Consider the following 20,136-nt stretch of genomic DNA (forward strand, 5'->3'; position numbering starts at 1 on the left):
TTATGACTCTAACATCATTATGTGTCCCTTTATGATGGATGCCCCACGGTTGAATTTACATTTCCCAATGCCGCTTTGAAACAAGGTGACTGTACATGCACTTGACCCCGGTGTCCTCTGGCAGTATACAGGCATGAGCTGCACCCAATTAGCATATGTCCCAACATTTCAGGAACCTGGCACAACTGCTTACATCACAACTACAATTACCAGACAACCTGCTGGTGCCCATTTGTTCCTGAATATTTACCCTGTTTGCTATTGGTGCATTGTAGGTACCTACAGTATTTTTTAAATGGAGATTCTTTATTTTTGAGCATAAAAGTACAGAAAAGTAAAAGGAAAGGTTCATAAAAAACTGTAAAAATTATTTATTAAAAGGAAAAGCCTGCTTAAAGAAGTTTATGCTCAGGTAATTCTCAGATATAATCATTTAGTAATTTAAACTGACTTGAAATGAATGCCTTATTTTCCAAATGTGTTTGCTTATTCACAGTGAAATATTTGATGATGCATCAGAGGCAGTCCAAAAAGTGGTCAAAGTTATTACTCAGGTTGAACGTGTTTACTCAATGAGCAATCATAGATTTAATATCCAAGATTTGTTATTCTTTCTATTTCTTTCCAGAATATTCAAAACCAAGTAGTTCTGCTGCGTTGTCAGAAAAAGCATCATGTTTATGCATGTGAATGAGTTATATATAAATATTTGGTAATAAAACATGCAGTGGAGTAGAGAAACTGAAATTATTCCTTCTGCCTCCCCAATCTATAGTATCTATTAATTCTTCACTTTTAAAAAATAGTCATATTTTGTGTGATTTTGAAGCTTACATAATGAAGTATAGGTATTATGTCCAAAGTAATCTATTGCAACAGGTATAAGAAATACAATAATGTATATATAAAAGTGACATTCACCGAAGGCAAAAAAAAGAATCCTACATGATTTCAATATTCCATAAGAGGATACAATTAAGACTAACCCTCCAATGACAATATTCAAATGACTTATGTAAATTAGGAGGGTCAAATTCTTCTCTATCTACTCCAAGTGAATATTAGTTTTAGGTACCAACTTGTACTAGCAATAGTCATTTGATAATAGTAATCTAGTAGTCTTGACATACTTAAATCTTCCAAACAGTCATCAAAGTAATTTGTACCCTGAAAAATCAGGCGCAACTAATTAAGTTTTGCGGGGCAGAAAAAAAACAAAACATAATTAGCTAAAGACTTGCTCCTTGTTAATACTACAGTGAAAAAAAAACAAAAAAAAAACCCTTGACAATATCTGGAACGCTTGCTTACCAATCACCTACAGTGAGATTTCATTAGAGAAAATCTGGGTCTTTGACTTTGATCTTTATCAGTTGCTTTTTCTTAGTCAACATTTTAACTAACTCATTTTCTGATGGTAGTGAAGAAAACAGTCCGATATTTTAATGTTACATAACTGATTTTCAGGTGAGATACTCAACTTGGTAGAACAATTTGTAAAGGGCATAGTTTCTATTTCGTATTTTTGTTATTATATAAATTAATACATAAAATTCTATAAAGAGCAACTATGCTCTAGAGTTCCCAACATAGTAATTGATCCTCAGCATCAAGAAAAAACTGCAATGCATTTCAAAAAGAGTTCAGTTAACAAGGTTGATTTTTTTTTTTTTTAAGGTTCAGTTTTCTAAAATTTGGAATGTTAGCTTAAAAATGATCTCTACTCTTGGATTTAAAAAAAAAAACAACAACCATGGTACATTTTACACAATGGAATACTACTCTGTCATAAAAAGAAAAAAAAATTTATCTTTTGCAACAGTATGGATGGACCTGGAGAACATTGTGCTAAGTGAAATAAGGCAGTCAGAGAAAGACAAGTACCATATGATTTCACTCATATGTGGAATTTAAGGAGCAAACTGAACTACCAAGCTCATAGATAGAGAGCAGGCAGACAACTAGGGAATGAGAGTGTGGGGATAGAGGGATTGAGCAAAAAATAAATAAAAAGAGAGAAAATTCATGGACATGGACAACAGTGTGATGATTTCACGGGTGGAGGGGCATAGGTAGAGGTAAAAGAGGGTATAGAGGGGGAAAATGGTGATGGAAAAAATAAAATAAAATAATATGAAACCTTAACAATAAAAGAACTGATTGCTACTCTTTAATTTGGTTCTGGCTAGCATTTTTACAGGTAAATTACTTGATAGGTAAAGTTTGAGAAATAGCACACACATACCACCACTATCACCCCACAAACCATAATTTAGTGTCCCCAAATATGGTTGATGAAAAGAATTATCAGAGGAATGTTTCCAAATAATGGATTTAGAACTTTCCAAGGAGATTCTGATTATCTAGATATAGAGATATTAGGAAATGTATTTAGATCACTGTTTTGTTTTTTTATGCGTAGAGCTGCAAATCACCAACTCATTCTAGGATGAGATAGTTTGGTTGAAGAACTTTAAAATACAAGAACACGTTGCCCTAATTTCCTGCAAAGCACTCTATGTAATAAACCTCTAATAGTCCCAAATAGCTACTTGGGGCAAACTAGAGTCACTCTTTATGAAAAACAGTCACTCACTTTTTTTTTTCTTCTTCTTCTAGGCTTTCAGTTTTAATAGGGCAATCAAATACTAAATGAATTATTGAAGAATATTGTTTTGAGATAGGGATAAAAGAAAAACTTTCTAACTTAGATATTTACTGGCCCCAATGGACTGTCCGTATGAGACACATTCAGCACCATATCCAAGAATCTACAGCTCTTTGATTCTTTGTCATTTTTCTTTTTAATGAACTAAGATGCCAATTACTTAACAGAAATCAATTCAGAACAGCTAGTTAGTGGCATGATTAATAATGACATTCAATGACAAATAAACCAAATGTCTAATAAGGTCACATAGAGTTTTATTTGTAGCTATGGCTTTAAAACATTATGGTTTTATGGACTGACAAAGGGCTCTGTCATTTATCTAGTTCAATGTGCAACTTTTAATAGAGAGCGGCAAACATTTATGATGATGACTCTGGCTACCCATTGCTAACCCTGCCAGCAGAAAATTTTGCAGTGCTTGCTGTTGTTGAGTTCATTGCTGATTTATTTTCAGCCTCTCATGGTGTGAAGAGTCACTCATTCTACCTTACCCCATTTTGTTCCATCAACTCTTATAAATAAAACATGCCACTTGTTTTCCTACTGAAAGTTTTTAAAACGTGGAGGGGGAAAAGCAGTGACGACATTGATGGCATGCATTTGCAGTTTCAAAAAGTTTTCACACTTTTTTTTCCATTTGAATACAATCAGCATCTTTATTTCAAAGTACCCCCTTCTGTCCTGGAACCATTGTCTTCAATGAACATATGGCTCTGTGTTTCGATTGATAAGAATTGGAGACTTGTTCAGAAGGCTGTTGACACCTCTGCTCAGGAAGTATAGAGACAACCTCTTAAGAGCATGGGGTTTGCCGAAACCAGTTTGGCTCAGTGGATAGAGCGTGGTTCTGCAAACTGAAAGGTCCCAGGTTCGATTCCGGTCAAGGGCATGTGTGTACATTGGTTGCGGGCACATCCCCAGTGGGGGGTGTGCAGGAGGCAGCTGGTTGGTGTTTCTCTCTCATCAATGTTTCTAGCTCTCTATCCCCATCTCCCTTCCTCTCTGTAAAAAAATCAATAAAATATATATTTTTAAAAAGAGCACGGGGTTTTTTGTTGTTTTTTTCCAACCACAGTTTTCTTAGACATCTGTCAAGAGGGGAGCAAACACGCAATTGAGTGAGACCTTGAGCAGGATGCACGTCTTGCCAGGAGAGCCTTGTTTCTCACACGGAGTCCACCTTGATGAGGTTGTGGTGGGTCCTCAGGGGAGAGGGCTTGCCCTTGGCCCTGCCCGCCCTGTCGTCGTTGGTGCTCTCCACGAAGAACAGCCTGGCGGTGCACAGGGACGCGAGGATCCTGCGGTACTCCTTGCGGAAGTTCTGGTTCAGCAGCCCGTAGATGATGGCGTTGAGGCAGCTGTTGAAGTAGGCCATGTAGTAGCTGGCCACGAACAGCCCCTCGGGGATGCGGGTCACCATGCCGGCGGGGTCGGAGGCCACGGCCAGGCCGATGAGGTTCAGCGGGGCCCAGCAGATGGCGAACAGCACGAACACCACGAACATGGTGAGGAAGTTCCTGAAGTCCTGCGGCTTCAGCCTGGGCTTGGGGTCGGGCTTCACCCGGCGCCGCACCCGCAGCACCAGGACCCAGATGCGCAGGTAGCAGAAGAGGACCACCGCCATGGGCACGAGGAAGTGGAAGACCACCACGGCGATGGTGTAGGCCGAGCTGACGGACTGCGCGAAGGTGCAGGAGTACACGCGCGGGTCGTAGCGCAGGGTGCCGGCGCGCAGGTTGGGCGCGATGGCCGCGAGCGTCAGCGCCCAGATGAGCAGCACGCAGCCCAGCGAGTTGCGGCTGCTGCACAGCCGGTCGTAGCGCAGGCTGTGGCAGATGTAGCAGTAGCGGTTGATGGCGATGCCCGTGATGTTGAAGATGGAGCCGATGACGCTCAGGCCCATGAGGAAGCCGCTGACCTGGCAGTGCAGCGCGCCCAGGCTCCAGCCGTCGTTCAGGATGGACGTCAGCACCAGCGGGTACGGGTACACGGCCACCACCAGGTCGGCCACCGCCAGGCTCACCACGAAGATGTTCCCTGCGGGGGAGAAGGGTTTGGAAGACACAGCTGAACACCCAATAAATAGTGCACGGGTCGCATTGGTTGGAAACACTGAGCTGTGCCCAGCCCTCGTGGCTCAGGGATCGAGCAGAGGCGTAGGAACCAGGAGGCCAGGTTTCATCCCAGGTCAGGGCACATGCAAGGGTTGTGGGCTCCATCCCCAGTGGATGAGGAGGCAGGCGATGGATGATTCTCTCTCACCATTGATGTTCCTCCCTCTCTCCCTCTCTCTCTCTCTCTCTCTCTCTCTCTCTCTCTCTCTCTCTCTCTCTCTCTCTCTGACATCATTAAAAATATTAACCTCACAGCAGTAAATGACTTCTTTAGTTTTTTCTAAAGGATCTTAATAGATTTCTGTTGAAACATCAGTGTCAACATTTATTTTTATAGTTTGTACTAAATTTAACCGTGATATATAAATGCATTTTATGCTTAGAATAGAATTAAAATTAAAGTTTTTTTCATATATAATATAATGAAAACTGAGATGTTTCCGCAATTTGGATGACTTGACATCTGGCCCCTATGGTTTAAGGATGATGGAGGCTATTTTCACCAGGAAGTGAGCCCATTTGCTGCCTCTGTCAGGTTAGTTCCATGGTTCACAATTTCCCACAGCCCCAGAGCAAGGCATGGCCCATCTTCAAAAACTGTTCTTTCAAAGTGTTTGCTTTCTCAAATGCTTTGCAGTCCTGAGTTCAGTGTACTCCTGTCACATCTCTCAGTCTGGAACCGTCCACATTCCCCAAGAAGCTTCACGCGGTGTTATTTCCCCAGCTAGCCAAGGCTCCCTTCGGTCCCATGCCTGCCCCTCTCCAATGGGCCTCTAATTCCCCTTCCGGGAGAGCAACGGATTCGTGTCCAACACGTAATATTTAAGAGAAAAGAGGACTCTGTCCTCAGCTGTCTGGGTGAGAATATGGGCTTCAACCCTTACCAGCTAACTAATTGGGGCCAGGGACATTGTCCCACCAAATTCAGAGTCCTCGTCTCTGAGATGGGAATAATGATAGCATCTCCCTCAGAGGGGGGGCGATGAGGACTGGATGAGGCCATCGATGGCCAGTGCTGAGCAGTGCCTGTCACATGCTACGTGCTCAGTGTGTGATGCTGGGATTCTACTCCATGGGAAAAGGTTAGGTGTATAAAGAACGTAAGGTACAAAAATTAACCCTCAATATTTAGGTTAAGTGGTCAATTTCTTTATGAATATAATAATGCAACACATTTTAAACTTTAAAAAATAACTCTGGCCATAACCGGTTTGGCTGAGTGGATAGAGCGTCGGCCTGCAGACTGAAGGGTCCCAGGTTCAATTCCGGTCAAGGGCATCTATCTTAGTTGCAGGCACATTCCCAGTGCGGGGTGTGCAGGAGGCAGCTGATCAATGTTTCTCTCTCATCAATGTTTCTAACTCTCTATCCCTCTCCCTTCCTCTCTGTAAAAAATCAATAAAATATATTAAACCACAAAAACCTCTGGTCAAATTTTATGAGATGTTTGGCAAGTAGATTCTTTAGTTTATGGCTCATTGGCATTTGTCACTATTCTTTGTGCTTTGAAAGGCCTTTCCTTCACTTTTAAAATGCTCCCCATTTCCTCAAATCCACCTTAAATAATAAAAGTTACCCCAGATTTTATTTATTTGCCCAACCACATGGAAGCACTTCCTCTTTTGAAGGTTCCTGGATCACTTTATTTGCTGTATGTCATTTTAATTCAGATTCAATTATAATAAATTCCACTCAATAGAAACATATTAAGTGCCTATGACAGGTAATGGGGAAACAGGAATGAATAGACAGGGATCCTATGGTTTTGATCTTAAAAAAATGAACAAAATTAAAGTGGAAAGAAAGAAGTACATGAGTACATGGAGAGAGAGAGAAGAGGCTTCAGGAAGAAAGTGAGCTAGACAGTGGGGAGAAACATGCCAGGAGAGGGACCGCATGTTTTGCCTTTTATTGTATTCATTTGGAGACGTGGCTTTCTTGTGTTTCTATAGTGTAGTCCCCTGAGACTGTCTTCCTCATATTTGTATCCTGCATAGTGCTCAAATAAGACTTTTGCTCAAATTCTTGATGAAGTAAATTAAATTGTCATCTCCCATCTGAAATGAAATAGCCTTTGTACTTAAAGTTCCTATATTATCTTGATTTCCCCCAAAAAAATATTTCAAATAACTGAAGTAAAATAGCAGTCATGATTAAAAAAAAAAAAAAGTAAGATTTTGCAAATTAATTAGGAATTTTGGATAAATTTTCATAAAAATAACTTCTTTTAAAAATGGTTATACTAGGCCAAATTAAAGTAATAAAATATATTTTTGTTTTTTTCTACAGATCAATTCCAATGAAATATTTAAATTACAAAGTGGGCATTTATTTTAATAATGTTAAGTTAAACATTATTTTAATAAATGTTTAACCCAACATACTTAATAGTTTTAAAATAAATATAATAAAAGAGAGTGTGGGGAGGTAGAAGAGGGTATGGGGAAAATGGTGATGGAAGGAGACTTGGATTGGGATAGTGAACATACAATACAACATACAGATGATGCATTGTAGAATTGTACACCTGAAACCTATTTAATTTTATTCATCAACATACCCCCAATACGTTCAATTTAATAAATATATAATATATGAAATTCAGTTATGCAACAAATAATCATCAAAATAGTACATCCCCCCCCCCCCCTCCCCAGATTGTCATGATGACAAACTGGCCCAAAACAGATTTATTTTTGAAAGGGCTTATGCATCAAATCACAAATGATGCCATAGATTGCTTCCATGGCTTTTATTCTCTGTCCCATTTACTTTGTAGTAATTATGCTTCTTTTCTCTTCAAGTAATTATATTAATTAAATCATTAGTTTAATTTTCTTTGAACTAATCTCATTTACAAGTGTTGGGAGAAAAGAATTAAACCATAGACTCCATGCAGATGCGACTAGCAGGTAGCTCGGGTAGAAGCTTTATCATATTTGCTACGTATGTGTGGAGTGTGTGGGTGCGTGTTGTGTGTGTTTGGGGGGGTTATTTTGTTTGTCTTTTTCCCTCTTCTCTCCCCCGTGTCATCTACTATGTACTAGCAGTTCACCTCACCTCTCAGTATTTGCATTACAGGATATCTAATGGGGCCAGGGATTCAACTAGAAGAATAATGAAAATCATGCAAAGATGAATAAAGAGACAGGGTTGTCTCTTGGGGAGAGGGTTAGCATGGTTTTTAGTTTTCAAGGTTAGTTGCATTATGTTGGGGAGAAGCATGGTTATGCTGTTTCCTTTATCTAAAAGCTGAGTTTAGCTAACGGAGATAGATATATGAATAACAAGTTGCCAAGGGGTGGACTGTGGTGGGTTTGTATTGTTTCAGTTTAGCTAAGCTGGAACTACCCTTCCCAGAGTTCCCTTCCTGGTGTGTGAGCGTGGTCCTCAAAGGAATGCTGTATAGGATTTGGAAGGTGGAAGTGAAGCAGAAGTCACATTTTCTTCTTAATGCTCAGACGGCTCAATCAGGAACTAGGCACATTAACTAGTGACATCTTTGCTTGGTGCGAGTGCAAGAATTTCCTACCCTTGGTCAGATGCTCATCTTTTATCAGTTATTTTATTGCTTTAAATAAGAACCCCACACTTTGTGGGTCTCATGCTGACTTGCATTTGGATAATTACTTATGCATCATTTTGCTGCTATGTGAATTACAGAGAAATTTATCTCCCCATATACAATAATATTGTGCCAAGTTTGGGCCTTTAAGGTTTTCATCAACAATGTTTGCCTTGTTTTTTGTGGGTTTTTTTTTTTTAAATATATTTTATTGATTTTTTACAGAGAGGAAGAGAGAGGGATAGAGACTTAGAAACATTGATGAGAATCATCCATCAGCTGCCTCTTGAATGCCCCCTACTGGGGATGTGCCTGCAACCAAGGTACATGCCCTTGACCAGAATCGGACCCGGGACCCTTCAGTCCACAGGCCGACGCTCTATCCACTGAGCCAAACCGGTTTCGGCTGCCTTGTTTTTAATTAGGTAATAATAAAAACTGCAATGATTTAACCCAAGAATACTCATTTTCTTCTCTGTTTGTATTGTTTCAATTTAGCTAAACTGGAACAGCCCTGGGCAGCTGGGAAGCCGCCATCTGTGGCTTGCCTGCACCTTAGGCTGGCCCTGGGTGACTGGGGCCTGTGGGTGGGTCGGGTTGCATAGCGTGCCTGCCACCACCCATCCCCCAAGCAGGGCTAAAAGGATTGGGGGACTCCCGTGGGGCTAAGAGGACTGGGTGCTACCATCTGTGGCTATGGGCACCACCATCTTTGTGATGGTGTGATGGTCAATTTGCACATTCCCTCTATTAGATAGGATAAAGGGTCAAATACTATCCTCAAAACGCTGGCAATGGGACCCCTTTACTACAATAAGCTTGGCCTCTAGTCTGCCTCTGTACATTCTCTGTTTTATAAACCTATAGTAGCTGCTGCTAATTCCCTTCCCAGGTGGCCTTTGTCAGCACAGTGCATTTATCTCTGGAATTTGGATGAGTGTTCGGCGCTTGCATTTGGCTGAGCTGCACCCTTGCCCAGAGATTTGCCCTGCGTGGAACAGATAAGGATGATCACTTGCCAAACATCTCATAAAATTTGACCAGAGTTTTTTGGGTTTTTTTAAAATATATTTTATTGATTTTTTACTGAGAGGAAGGGAGAGGGGTGGAGAGTTTGGTGATAACTTTTTGAATGGAATATTACTTGGCCACACAAAAAAATGCATCCTTGCTCTTTGTGACAATGTGGATGGACCTAGAGGGTATTATGCTAAGTGAAATTAGTCAGGCAGAGAAAGACAGATACCATATGACTTCTATGAAATCTAAAGAACAAAGTGAATGAACAAACAAAACAGAAACAGATTCACTGATACAGAGAACAAGCTGAGGGTTACCAGATAGGAGCAGGTTTTTTTTTTTGTTTTTTTTTTTTGGGGGGGGGGGTGCTGGGTGAGAGAGGAGAAGGGATTAAGAAGTACAAATTGGTAGTTACAAAACAGTCACAGAATGTAAAATACAGCATAGGGAACGTAGTAAACAGTATTGCAATAACTATGGTGCCAGGTGGGTTCTAGAATTATCAGGAGGATCAACCAGAACTGATTTTTATTAAATTAGAGAACAGCTTGGATATTGAAATAATCAGTCTCAGAATTTGATAATTAGAATTGCAGCCCTACTTGCTGTGGGGAAATCATGTTTATTACAAAAGGAAAAACAGAGACATCAGAGAATTTTCAAAATGTCACAGAAGAGAGTTAGATCCTAAATCTTAATTTTTTGACTGACTTTACTTACTTCTTAGCATTCATATTGCCCCCACTTATTTTTAAAAAGTACTTGCAAAAAGAAATGAGCATTTAGAAAATAAAAACAACCTAATAAGGATTAATCATAGATGCCTATTAATAATAAGTTCATAATACCATTATTTGCATAATATTTAATAACTTCAAAGTGATAGGCAGATAGATGGATGCATGGATAGATGGATGGGCAGAATCTAAGTTTATCTTCCTAGCATCCGTGTGAGATAAGTACATCCATTGGACAGATAGGGAAACTGAGGCTCAGAGAGATGGAGTAACTGGACCCTAAGCATATTCCAAATTAAGGTGCTGCATATATAAGACTCAGCTTGGATCTTCTCATTTCAATTTTCCTGCTCCTTCCACTGTTCTCCTCTGGGTTGTGTTCAGAGATAAGAAATACCGATCACTTATCTGTGAATTTTGGGTTTCAGTTTTATCTGCCCAAGAAGGATGTTATAAGGACAACTGAAACAGAATGTGGGAAAGTGCTTTAAAAGCTGTAAATTGCTTTGTGTGGAAAAGCACTAGACATTCTAAAACTTAAAAAAAAGTTATTTTTCTACTTTACCCACAGAAATAATAATCAGCTGTCTGCGATAGTGTGAGACAAAGTGAAATTTACCAGTCTCCTGCTTTAATTTCTCAAGTTTGAAAAATGTTTCAAACACAAATTAGTGAATAAATTTACCAAATAAAATTGTGAGATTAAAAAACTGAATTCCTTTAATAATTGGCATTGCTTTGATGTGAATCCTGTAATATATTCATATTATAATGGAAATGTTCATTAAAAGATGGCCAGCAATTTTTGCAAAATCAATTATGCACTAGAACAATAAAGGGGGCTTAAGTTTTATCACAAATGGTCTCAAATTATAATTAAGACACCATAACAGATTGTTAAGGAATACTGTATATTAGTTCCAATTGTCTATATCCCAGATGTTAGTCCTCTGTTACAATTCCACTTATCTTATATTTGATATCCATGGATATAAAATACATTACAGAAAAACATCATTTACAAAGAAAAGAGGATATAAAATGCAAAATGAATCTTTACAAAAAGAGAAAATTCCTGAAAGGATAAAATGACTCAAAATTATTATCGAAATGCATTGTCTTTATTTCTCTTTTGGGACTTGGGCAATTGGTTCACATACTTTTGTCTACAATGGTCCCACAGAGCACTGGTTTTCAAATCGCCAGGATACCATGTGACCAACCACATTGATGACTTTGATAGAGACTTCCCCAGTTGATATTGCAGGCGAGATAGTCTGATTATTTTAGAAATGATTAGGCAGAACACACTGTCCGTGGCTGGCCCATTCCTGATGGCTGACGGTCATATGTAATGAACACGTTATTGCACTCCTGTGTCTTTGTCAGTTAATGCTGAGCAGGGGTTTTTGTTTTTGTTTTTGATGGGTTTCTTTTTGCTTCTTCGTGGTGTGCCCACTAAAGGTTGTGCTTGTTCGGTTTTCCAGACCTGTGCTAATGAGTCTATTTCAGTCTATGCTGTTGGCACATGAGCTGTTTCTTTAAATGCACCAATCTTCCCCTAATTGACTACAATCTATGGGGGACTAGCCGCACTGTTTCATGGAACTCCAAGGCAGAACAAATCAACTGTGGAAGAAAGCCTGCTATTTTCTGCTTATTTCCATTTATTGGCCATATTCTAGATAAGTGTGATTGCCAGGTAATTGAATTCTAAATAGGCACGTTATTATCGCACTCCTGCTTTATTTTTTGTAAAAGTTTTAAAGTGTGATGTAATATAGAAAAGTACGCAAGTCATGTCTGCAGTTCGATTACTTTAGACAGTGGAAGTCACCCTTGTTAGATGTCCCTGCTTTATCCTGTCCAAGTATCCATCTCCAAGCATCCATTTCCACATGCCTACATCGAAGTGTCCTTTCTCCCTGTACCCCTGCGTCACTGCAGCAACCGTGGGAGGCGAAAAGACTCGTTAGCTACCTTCTGTACCTGACAGAGGTAGAAAGTGAGCCTTTCTCAGGTCCCAAGGTGGATCGCAAGCAAATTACTCCCAGTGTTCAGTGCAGGAATCCTTCCGTTATACTGAAAGGACAGAGCAAGGCTATAAGCAGAAGTTCCCTTTTTGTTGAAGAGCCAGCCCTAGGTGCACTTAGTGCTTATCTCGATGCTGGACTTGAAAACAACACAGTTCTATTCAATTGGAAAAATGCACCTGGCATGGCATTGAGATTATGGGCATATCTTGTCTCTGGCCTACAAGGTCATATAGCTGAGTTTATCTTCAGACAGGCTAAAGCAGACTAGAAAGCAAACATTTTTTAAACAGCAGTTTTTTTTTGTTTTTTACAAAATAGTTCCAGTTGCCTAACCCACCCTTAGGAATGCAGAAGGCCAAATAAGCGAACAGCATCCAGCCACCTGTGTAACTGGACCCTGGCCCGAGCCCCCTCACCCAGCCCTAAGCCCTATAAAGAAGCTGTACTCTTGTTACTCAGAGCTCTTTGCATCCTGCCGCTGTGTCAGTAGATCAGAGAGACCGAGCTCGGGCTTGAATAGAGGCTCTTTGCTTTTGCATCGGACTCGGCTCCCTGGTGTTCTTTGGGGATCTTGAAATCTGGGCATAACAGTACTACAAAATTTACTCAGAAATTACAAATATGCTAGTATCCATTCGAGGATCAAATTTTGGACAGGAGCAGAGCAGCCTTCTGCCAGTACCTAAGGCTCTGGTGGAGCCTGTATCTGTTCTAACCAGCATCACTGACATACATTCACCTGTTTAATATTTTAAATTTCTTCCCTGGAAAATCAGATGTCAATGGGCTCCTTTAACGGAAGGACAAGGGCATAAGTAATCAGCAATTATACCAGATTCCCGAAAGGAAGTCCTAGTTCCAAGTTTAAGATGCTTTTGCATTCTTTTCTTTTTTTTAAACATATTTTTATTGATTTCAGACAGGAAGGGAGGAGGAGAGAGAAGGAGATAGAAATATCAATGATGAAAGAGAATCATTGATCAGCTGCCTCTGGCATGCCCTCCTGCTTGGGATCCAGCCACAACCCAGGCATGTGCCCTTGACCTGAATCTAACCTGGGACCCTTCAGCCCACTGGCCGTCACTCTATCCACTGAGCCAAACCGGCTAGGGCCACTTTCTTATATTCTTACCTCATTTCTTCCATTCTCTTTTCCATCTTTTCATCCTTAATAAGATAAATTTAACATAAATGGAGGGACGGAACAATAGTATTGAATACACTGTCTCTGTCACTGTTTGAAATTACCGTCCAGCCAAGCCTCCAGTGCTTTGAATCGCAACAATGGGCATCTGAATACAAAAGCCGATTGTGAAAGTAGCGAAGCTCCACAGCTTCCCGGGGTGAGGCTCTCTGGGGCTCTCCCTAGCTACAGGGCTGTACTGTCTATAAACGCCCTGGCAAAAAAGTGCAGCAGCCCTGGCCGGGCTCAGTTGGGGCATTCATCGGCTCCTACACCAAAGGTTTTGGGTTCGCTGAAACCGGTTTGGCTCAGTGGATAGAGCATTGGCCTGCAGACTGAAAGGTCCCGGGTTCAATTCCAGTCAAGGACATGTACCTTGGCTGCGGGCACATCCCTGGTGGGGCGTGTGCAGGAGGCAGCTGGTCGATGTTTCTCTCTCATCGACGTTTCTAGCTCTCTATCCCTTTCCCTTCCTCTCTGTGGAAAACCAATAAAATATATTTTTTAAAAAGTAATGAAAGAAATAAGATAAAAAAAATAAATAAAAAAGGTTTCGGGTTCTATTTCAGGTCAGGACACACACCTAGGTTGTGGGTTCAATCCTCAGTCAGAGCATGTATAGGAGGCCACCAACTAATGTTTTTCTCTCACACTGATGACTCTCTCTCTCTCTCTCTCTCTCTCTCTCAAATCAATATACATGTCCTAGGGTGAGGATAAAAATAATTGCTTCGCAGCCCTGGTTGGGTGCTCAGCTGGTTGGAACCCCATGCTGTACACCACAAGGCTGTGGGTTCAGTTCCTTGTTGGGGCACACACCTGGGCTTTGAGTTCAATCCCCAGCCAGGGAGTGTATGGGAGGCGACTGGTCAGTGTTTCTCTGTCCCTCTCTTTCTTCCTTCCTTTCTCTCTAAAATCAATAAGCATGTCCTTGAATGAGGGTTAAAATAAAGGCTGTTCCTCAAATTAAATACAAAGCAGTGGGGAAGCAGCACTTTTTATAAGTTCTTTTCCATAAACCAGAAGGAGAATTGTTCCAGGCACGTGAATTATTTTATGTATTTATTTTTTAATGAAAGGAACTATAGGATGCAAACTCCCCAAATGCTGCAATTGTTGACACAACAAAACAGAGTGAGCTTGGGGGCCACATTCTCTGAATCAAATCCTGTGTCCCTGTTCCTCATTCTCTTAAAGAAGGTGAGAGTGGCACCCACCACAGGGCTGCCCTGAGGATACAGTTAGCATAGATTCCTTCCTTCCTTCCTTCCTTCCTTCCTTCCTTCCTTCCTTCCTTCCTTCCTTCCTTCCTTCCTTCCTTCCCTCCCTCCTCTCTCTCTCTCTCTCTCTCTCTCTCTCTCTCTCTCTCTCTCTCTCTCTCTCTCTCTCTCCTTTCTTTTCTTCCTCCCTTCCTTCCTCCCTCCCTTCCCCCCTTCCTTCTCTCTCTCTCTCCCCCTCTCTCTTTCCTCCCTCCCTTTCTTTTAGGGAACAGAAGAATGCACTGAGCAGATCAAAGCCAAAGTCCTCTTATTGAACCCCAATCCAAGGAATCAAACAATCGATAGAGCCCGGAGGGGAGTGACAGGCAGATTACTGTATAATCAGGGGAGCTCTCCCCGACCCAGAGCGCCAGGGGAGAGAAGACTGGCCCGACCTCGCCATGGTGAGCAAGCAGGCTCTCCCACAGCTCTGCTCCTGGGTGAGAGAATTCTCACACCACTCTCACAGCTCTGGTGTTCTCAGATCCTTCATCCTTCTATTTTAAACCAATTGATTTAAACTAAAACAAACAAACAAACATGAAGCTAACTCACCCATCCCCCAACCTCCCCACCCCACCCCCACCTCTGGAAACCATGAATCTATTCTCTGTATCCGTGAGCTTGGATCTGTTTATTTATAGATTCCACATCTAATAGAGATCATATATGGTGATAATAGAGATCGCCTCTCTCTTACCATAGTGCCCTCGAGATCCGTCCGTGTCGCCCTACATGACAAGATTTCATCCTTCTTACTGGCTGAGTAACATTCCAACATGTGTATCCCACAATTTCTTTACCTGGTCCCCCATCAATGAATACTTAGTTTGTTTTTGTGTCTCGGCTATTGTAAATAATGTAATAAACACGGGGGTATATCTATCTTTTCAAGTTAGTGTTCTCATTTTCTTCAGGTAAATATCCAGAAGTGGAATTGCTGAGTGGTAGGGTAGTTCTATTTTTAGTTTCCAAAGGAACCGCCACACTGTTTTCCATCTGAGCTAAACCAGTCTATATCTCCACCAACAGGGCAGAGCGTACCCTCTACCCCACATCCTCCCCGACACTTGTCATTCTGTGTCTTTTTGATAATCGCCATTCCTCGCAGGCGTGAGGGCTTATTTCATTGTGGCTTTGACTTGAATCTCCCTGATGGTTAAGGATGTTGAAGATTTTTTCATGCACTTGTTGGCCATCTCTGGGAATTATTTGGGAAAATGTCTATTCAGACCTTCTGCCCACTTTTAAATTAGATTGTGAGTTTGGTGTTTTTTGTTTTGTTTGTTTGTTTTTTGCTATTGAGTGGTATGAGTTCTTTATATATTTTGGATATTAGCCCCTTATCAGATACAAGATTTGCAAATAGGTTCTCCCATTCAGTAAATTGCCTTTTCAACTTGCTGGTTACCTTTGGTGTGCACAAGCTTTCTGGTTTGATGCCGTCCTACTTGTTTATGTCTGCTTGTGTTACTTTTGCTTTTGGTGTCAGATAAAAACAAACAAACAAAACATCACCAAGACCTCAGTCAAGGAGCTTACCCCGTTTCTTCTGGGGGCCTCCTCGGGAAGGAGAACGCCTCTGGTTTAAGCCAGTCCGCTAGGAAGAGAGGTTATTCCATGGGCTAACTAACTGCATGCTATCCATGTGCTTATTAACTCATTCTTACATCATGTACTGTCTCAAGCAACGTAAGAAAAATGGGGAGGGGTCCCTCCTAGAAAGGAGCTAAACAAATGTACAGCATTGATCAGCTACCCGTTAGAACAAACACATTCCTTTCTGACAAACATGGAAGTGCAGGGTCCTTCCTCCCCATCTACCCCCCACAAAGTGTGCATCCCATCAGCCAGGGCGTCTGGCCACCCCGTGTCCGCCCCGCAGGAGCCAATCTCCATCCACTGCCCGGAGGGGAAAGCAGGCGGAACTCAAACACAGAAGCAGCCTTAGTAGTATATTACAGGCAAACACGCGGTTTATCACAACCATTCCTGTTTTTAAAGCGTGAAAGTATGAAACTTGGAGGAAGCACTCCAAGCATGGTTAGGAGCCTATGGTGTGTGTGTGTGTGTGTGTGTGTGTGTGTGTGTGTGTTTGCAATTGCATGCTGAAAACTGAAAACTACTCCTGACGACAAAACTAGCATAATTGCACTATCATTTTGCCAACGTATCTCTCTCCTATTTTAACAAAGTTGGGAACATTAAAGTCTATGAAAAACCAAGCAATCGGGAGGTAGCTTGTTGATGGCAGTTGAAAGGGCTTTTTGGGGAACTTCCTGCCATCTTTATCGAGTGCCTCTCGATTTCATAAACCTCAGAAATTGGAAACTACACAGTGGGGTTTTTCTCTAAAACAAAGAGAACCTGACCCTGCCCAGGATTGCTACCCCACGAGGCCTGAAGACTTCTTACTGTTTTATGGGAGAAAGAAAAGGAAAGGAAAGGAAAGGAAAGGAAAGGAAAGGAAAGGAAAGGAAAGGAAAGGAAAGGAAAGGAAAGGAAAGGAAAGGAAAGGAAAGGAAAGGAAAGGAAAGGAAAGAAGAAAAAATAAAAAACAAGAATAAAACCCCCCACAACATATTTGACAGGAAGGTTCAGGGCAAGTAAACTAACGGGCTTCAGTCTCTAATAGAAAAAAAAAAGAAAAAAAAAAAAAAGACTCGGCGTCCCCAGACTTTAAGAAAAGAGAATTTACTCTCCTTAGGAAAAGCCAGCGGACAGCTGAGGGCGCGGCGTGCTGGACAGACAGGTGGCGGGAGAGCTGAGGCTGCCGTCGGGGAGGAAGCGGGCGCCTACCTGCGTTCCTGAGCTTCTTGTTGCGGTACACGGACAGGATGACCAGGAGGTTGCCCAGGATGTCCACCACGATGGTGAAGATGAGGATGCAGGCCAGCGTGGAGGCCAGCCAGGAGGGGCGCGGGCCCGGGCCGCCGCCGGGCGCCGGCTGGGAGGCGTTGAGCAGCGCGCCGCTGCCGTTGCCCCTCATGCCGCCGGGGCCGCCGGGGCCGCCGGGCCGCCCGGCCATCGCGGCGCCCGCCCCGCGCCCCCCGCCCCGCGCCCCCCGCCCGCAGCCCCGGCGCGCACACCCCGCCCGGGAGGCTCCTCCCCGGCCTCCCGCACCCGCTCCCCATCCCGGCCCCGGCCCGGCCCCTCCCCGCCGCCGCCCGCCCGCGCCTCCCGGCGGCCGCCTCCGCACCTGCAGCCGCGGCCCGGGACCGGCGTGCGCTCCGCTCCGCTCCGCACCGGGCGCCCGGCGAGCCCGCCCGCGCCCACAGCGCCCCGTGCGGCGGCCCGGCCCCTGCGCCTCGGCCGGGGAGACTGGGGTCCCGGGTCCTGGAGTTTCCCCTGGACGTTTCACCAGCCGGAGGGCGCGAAGCCTCCCTGGGACAGAGGAGCACTGGGGCCACCGCGGCCCAGCGTCCCCACCCGTAACCTGGGCGTCAGGGAGGGCCCGGCTCATCCGCCCGCGGGCAACAGGGGGTGCAGACAGCGAGGCCCGTCCTGGGGCAGGTATGGCCCTCACTGCGTCCATCACAAACCGCTCCCGGCGCTCCGCACTTCCACCCACACACTGAAAGGGGCCATCCATCATTTTTTATGCTGGATATAAAAATTTTAGTAGTTTTATTTTATTATTTTATTTTATTTTTTATCTTATTTTATTTTATATTATTTATTTTATTTTATTATTTTTTATCTTATCTTATTTTATATTTTATTATTTTATTTTATTATTTTTTATCTTATTTTATTTTTTATTATATTATTTTATTTTATTTTTACTTTATTTTATTTTATTAATTTAATTTATTTTTTATTTCATTTTATTTTGCCATCCATCATTTTCCCCAACAGCTGCTTCAGTTTGAGATGTTTTGAACGCTGCCCTTCAGTCCCAGGTGCTTGTCCCCAGCGTGGGCGCAGCCTCCGCCGGCTTCCCGGGGCTTCGGAGCAGGAGCGGAGGATCTGCCGCTGGAAATGACAGCGGGCACCCTGACTCCGAGCACAGTGCACGTTGCATGTCGCTTTCCAATGCCACGGGCTGAGGCGTTTCAAGGTGGCCACGACCTTGCTTCCGCAGCCGCACGAGGCAGGTCTCCTGGATTTCTTCAGCGCAGGAGCCGATCCGGAACACCTGTAGCCTCCCCACCTGCCCAGCTCTCCCTGCAGGCACCCCCCTGTTTGACCCATATTCACCCGGTAGGTAGCTCTGAAAAATAACGCACTTGATCTTGGCCATAAAATCGACAACCTCAGCAATCACTGACGGCCCCCAGGCCTTTGGAGTCATTCCAGAAGCGTCTGCGATGGGACAAGACAAGCCTGCAACTTTCCAGGAAAGCCGCCAGACGGGGACTTACCAAGGAATTAAATAAATCCACCTGAATCTCCCGGATGACTAGGGCTGTGGTCGGCAAACTGCGGCTCGCGAGCCACAGGCCGCTCTTTGGCCCCTTGAGTGTGGCTCTTCCACAAAACACCACGGCCTGGGCCAGTCTGTTTTGAAGAAGTGGCGTTAGAAGAAGTTTAAGTTTAAAAACTGGGCTCTCAAAAGAAATACCAATCACTGTACTGTTGATGTTTGGCTCTGTGGACTAATGAGTTTGCCGACCACTGTGCTAGGGCGTCCGTCCCCTCTCACATTTTTCTAGATCCAAGTCCTAGGTTCCCAATGGCCTTTCCCTCATGAATGTACTTGTTGGGGAAACAGTTCACACGCTTGGCACAGGACATGGTCTTCAGCACGCAGGGGGCAGTGTGTGCTGTGAATACGCAGGTGAAATGCAGAGTGACATGGAGTGTCTGCAAGAATGAGAGCACCGAGGAAGGAATTCGTGGCTGCACTAACTGAATTAAATAATAGGGTTTTTAATGAGTACATTTTATTTGGGGGCCATTTTAAGTTCACAGCCGAATGGCAGAAAAGTATGGAGATTTCCCATGTGCCCCCTGTCCACCCACATGCCCAGGCCCCTGCCCCCACTGTCTGCATTCCACCCCAGAAGGGCACCTTTCTTAGAATCCATTAGCCAACACCGACACAGCACTACATCCGAAGTCTTAGTGCTCATCCCTGATATTGAGCATTCTCTGGGTTTGGACAGTTGTGTGTCCATCATTATGAGCATTTCCGCTGCCCTAAAAATCCTCTGTGCTCTGCCGACTTATCCCCCCTCCCCTCGATTTCTCGCAATGGCTGGTCTTTTTACTGTCTCCTTAGTTGGGCCTTTTCCAGAGTGTCTGTAGTTAGAATCCTACAGGATGGAGCCTCCTCAGATTGGCTGCTTTCACTTCCTGGCATGGATTTAAGGTTCCTCAATGCCTGCCCCCCCCCCCTCTCTCTTTCTCTCTCTCTCATTGAATAAATATTCCATTGTCCGGATGTACCACGGTTTTTCCATTCCCTTACTGAAGGACAACTCTGAATAAAGCTTCTACAAACATCCACGCGCAGTTTTTGGGTGCACATGAGTTTTCAACTCCTTTGCGTAAATAGCAAGAAGGACGATGGCCGGAGCACCTGTACCTTTGCTTAGTAGTTGGGTAA

At 43.3% G+C, this 20,136-nt stretch overlaps 1 protein-coding gene across 1 annotated transcript; it reads right to left on the reverse strand.

The window, feature by feature from the left end:
• Positions 1-3,836: 3,836 nt before the first annotated feature.
• MTNR1A (melatonin receptor 1A) lies at positions 3,837-17,574 on the reverse strand (the record flags this gene model as incomplete). The annotated part of the gene is made up of 2 exons (XM_084878217.1): positions 3,837-4,708; positions 17,385-17,574. 2 exons carry the CDS (start codon positions 17,572-17,574, stop codon positions 3,837-3,839), a joined length of 1,062 nt encoding a protein of 353 aa, XP_084734343.1.
• Between the last annotated feature and the right edge of the window lie 2,562 nt (positions 17,575-20,136).

This window comes from Pipistrellus hanaki (genome assembly GCF_964339955.1).
Source record: "Pipistrellus hanaki genome assembly, chromosome: 3".
Lineage (NCBI taxonomy): Eukaryota > Metazoa > Chordata > Mammalia > Chiroptera > Vespertilionidae > Pipistrellus > Pipistrellus hanaki.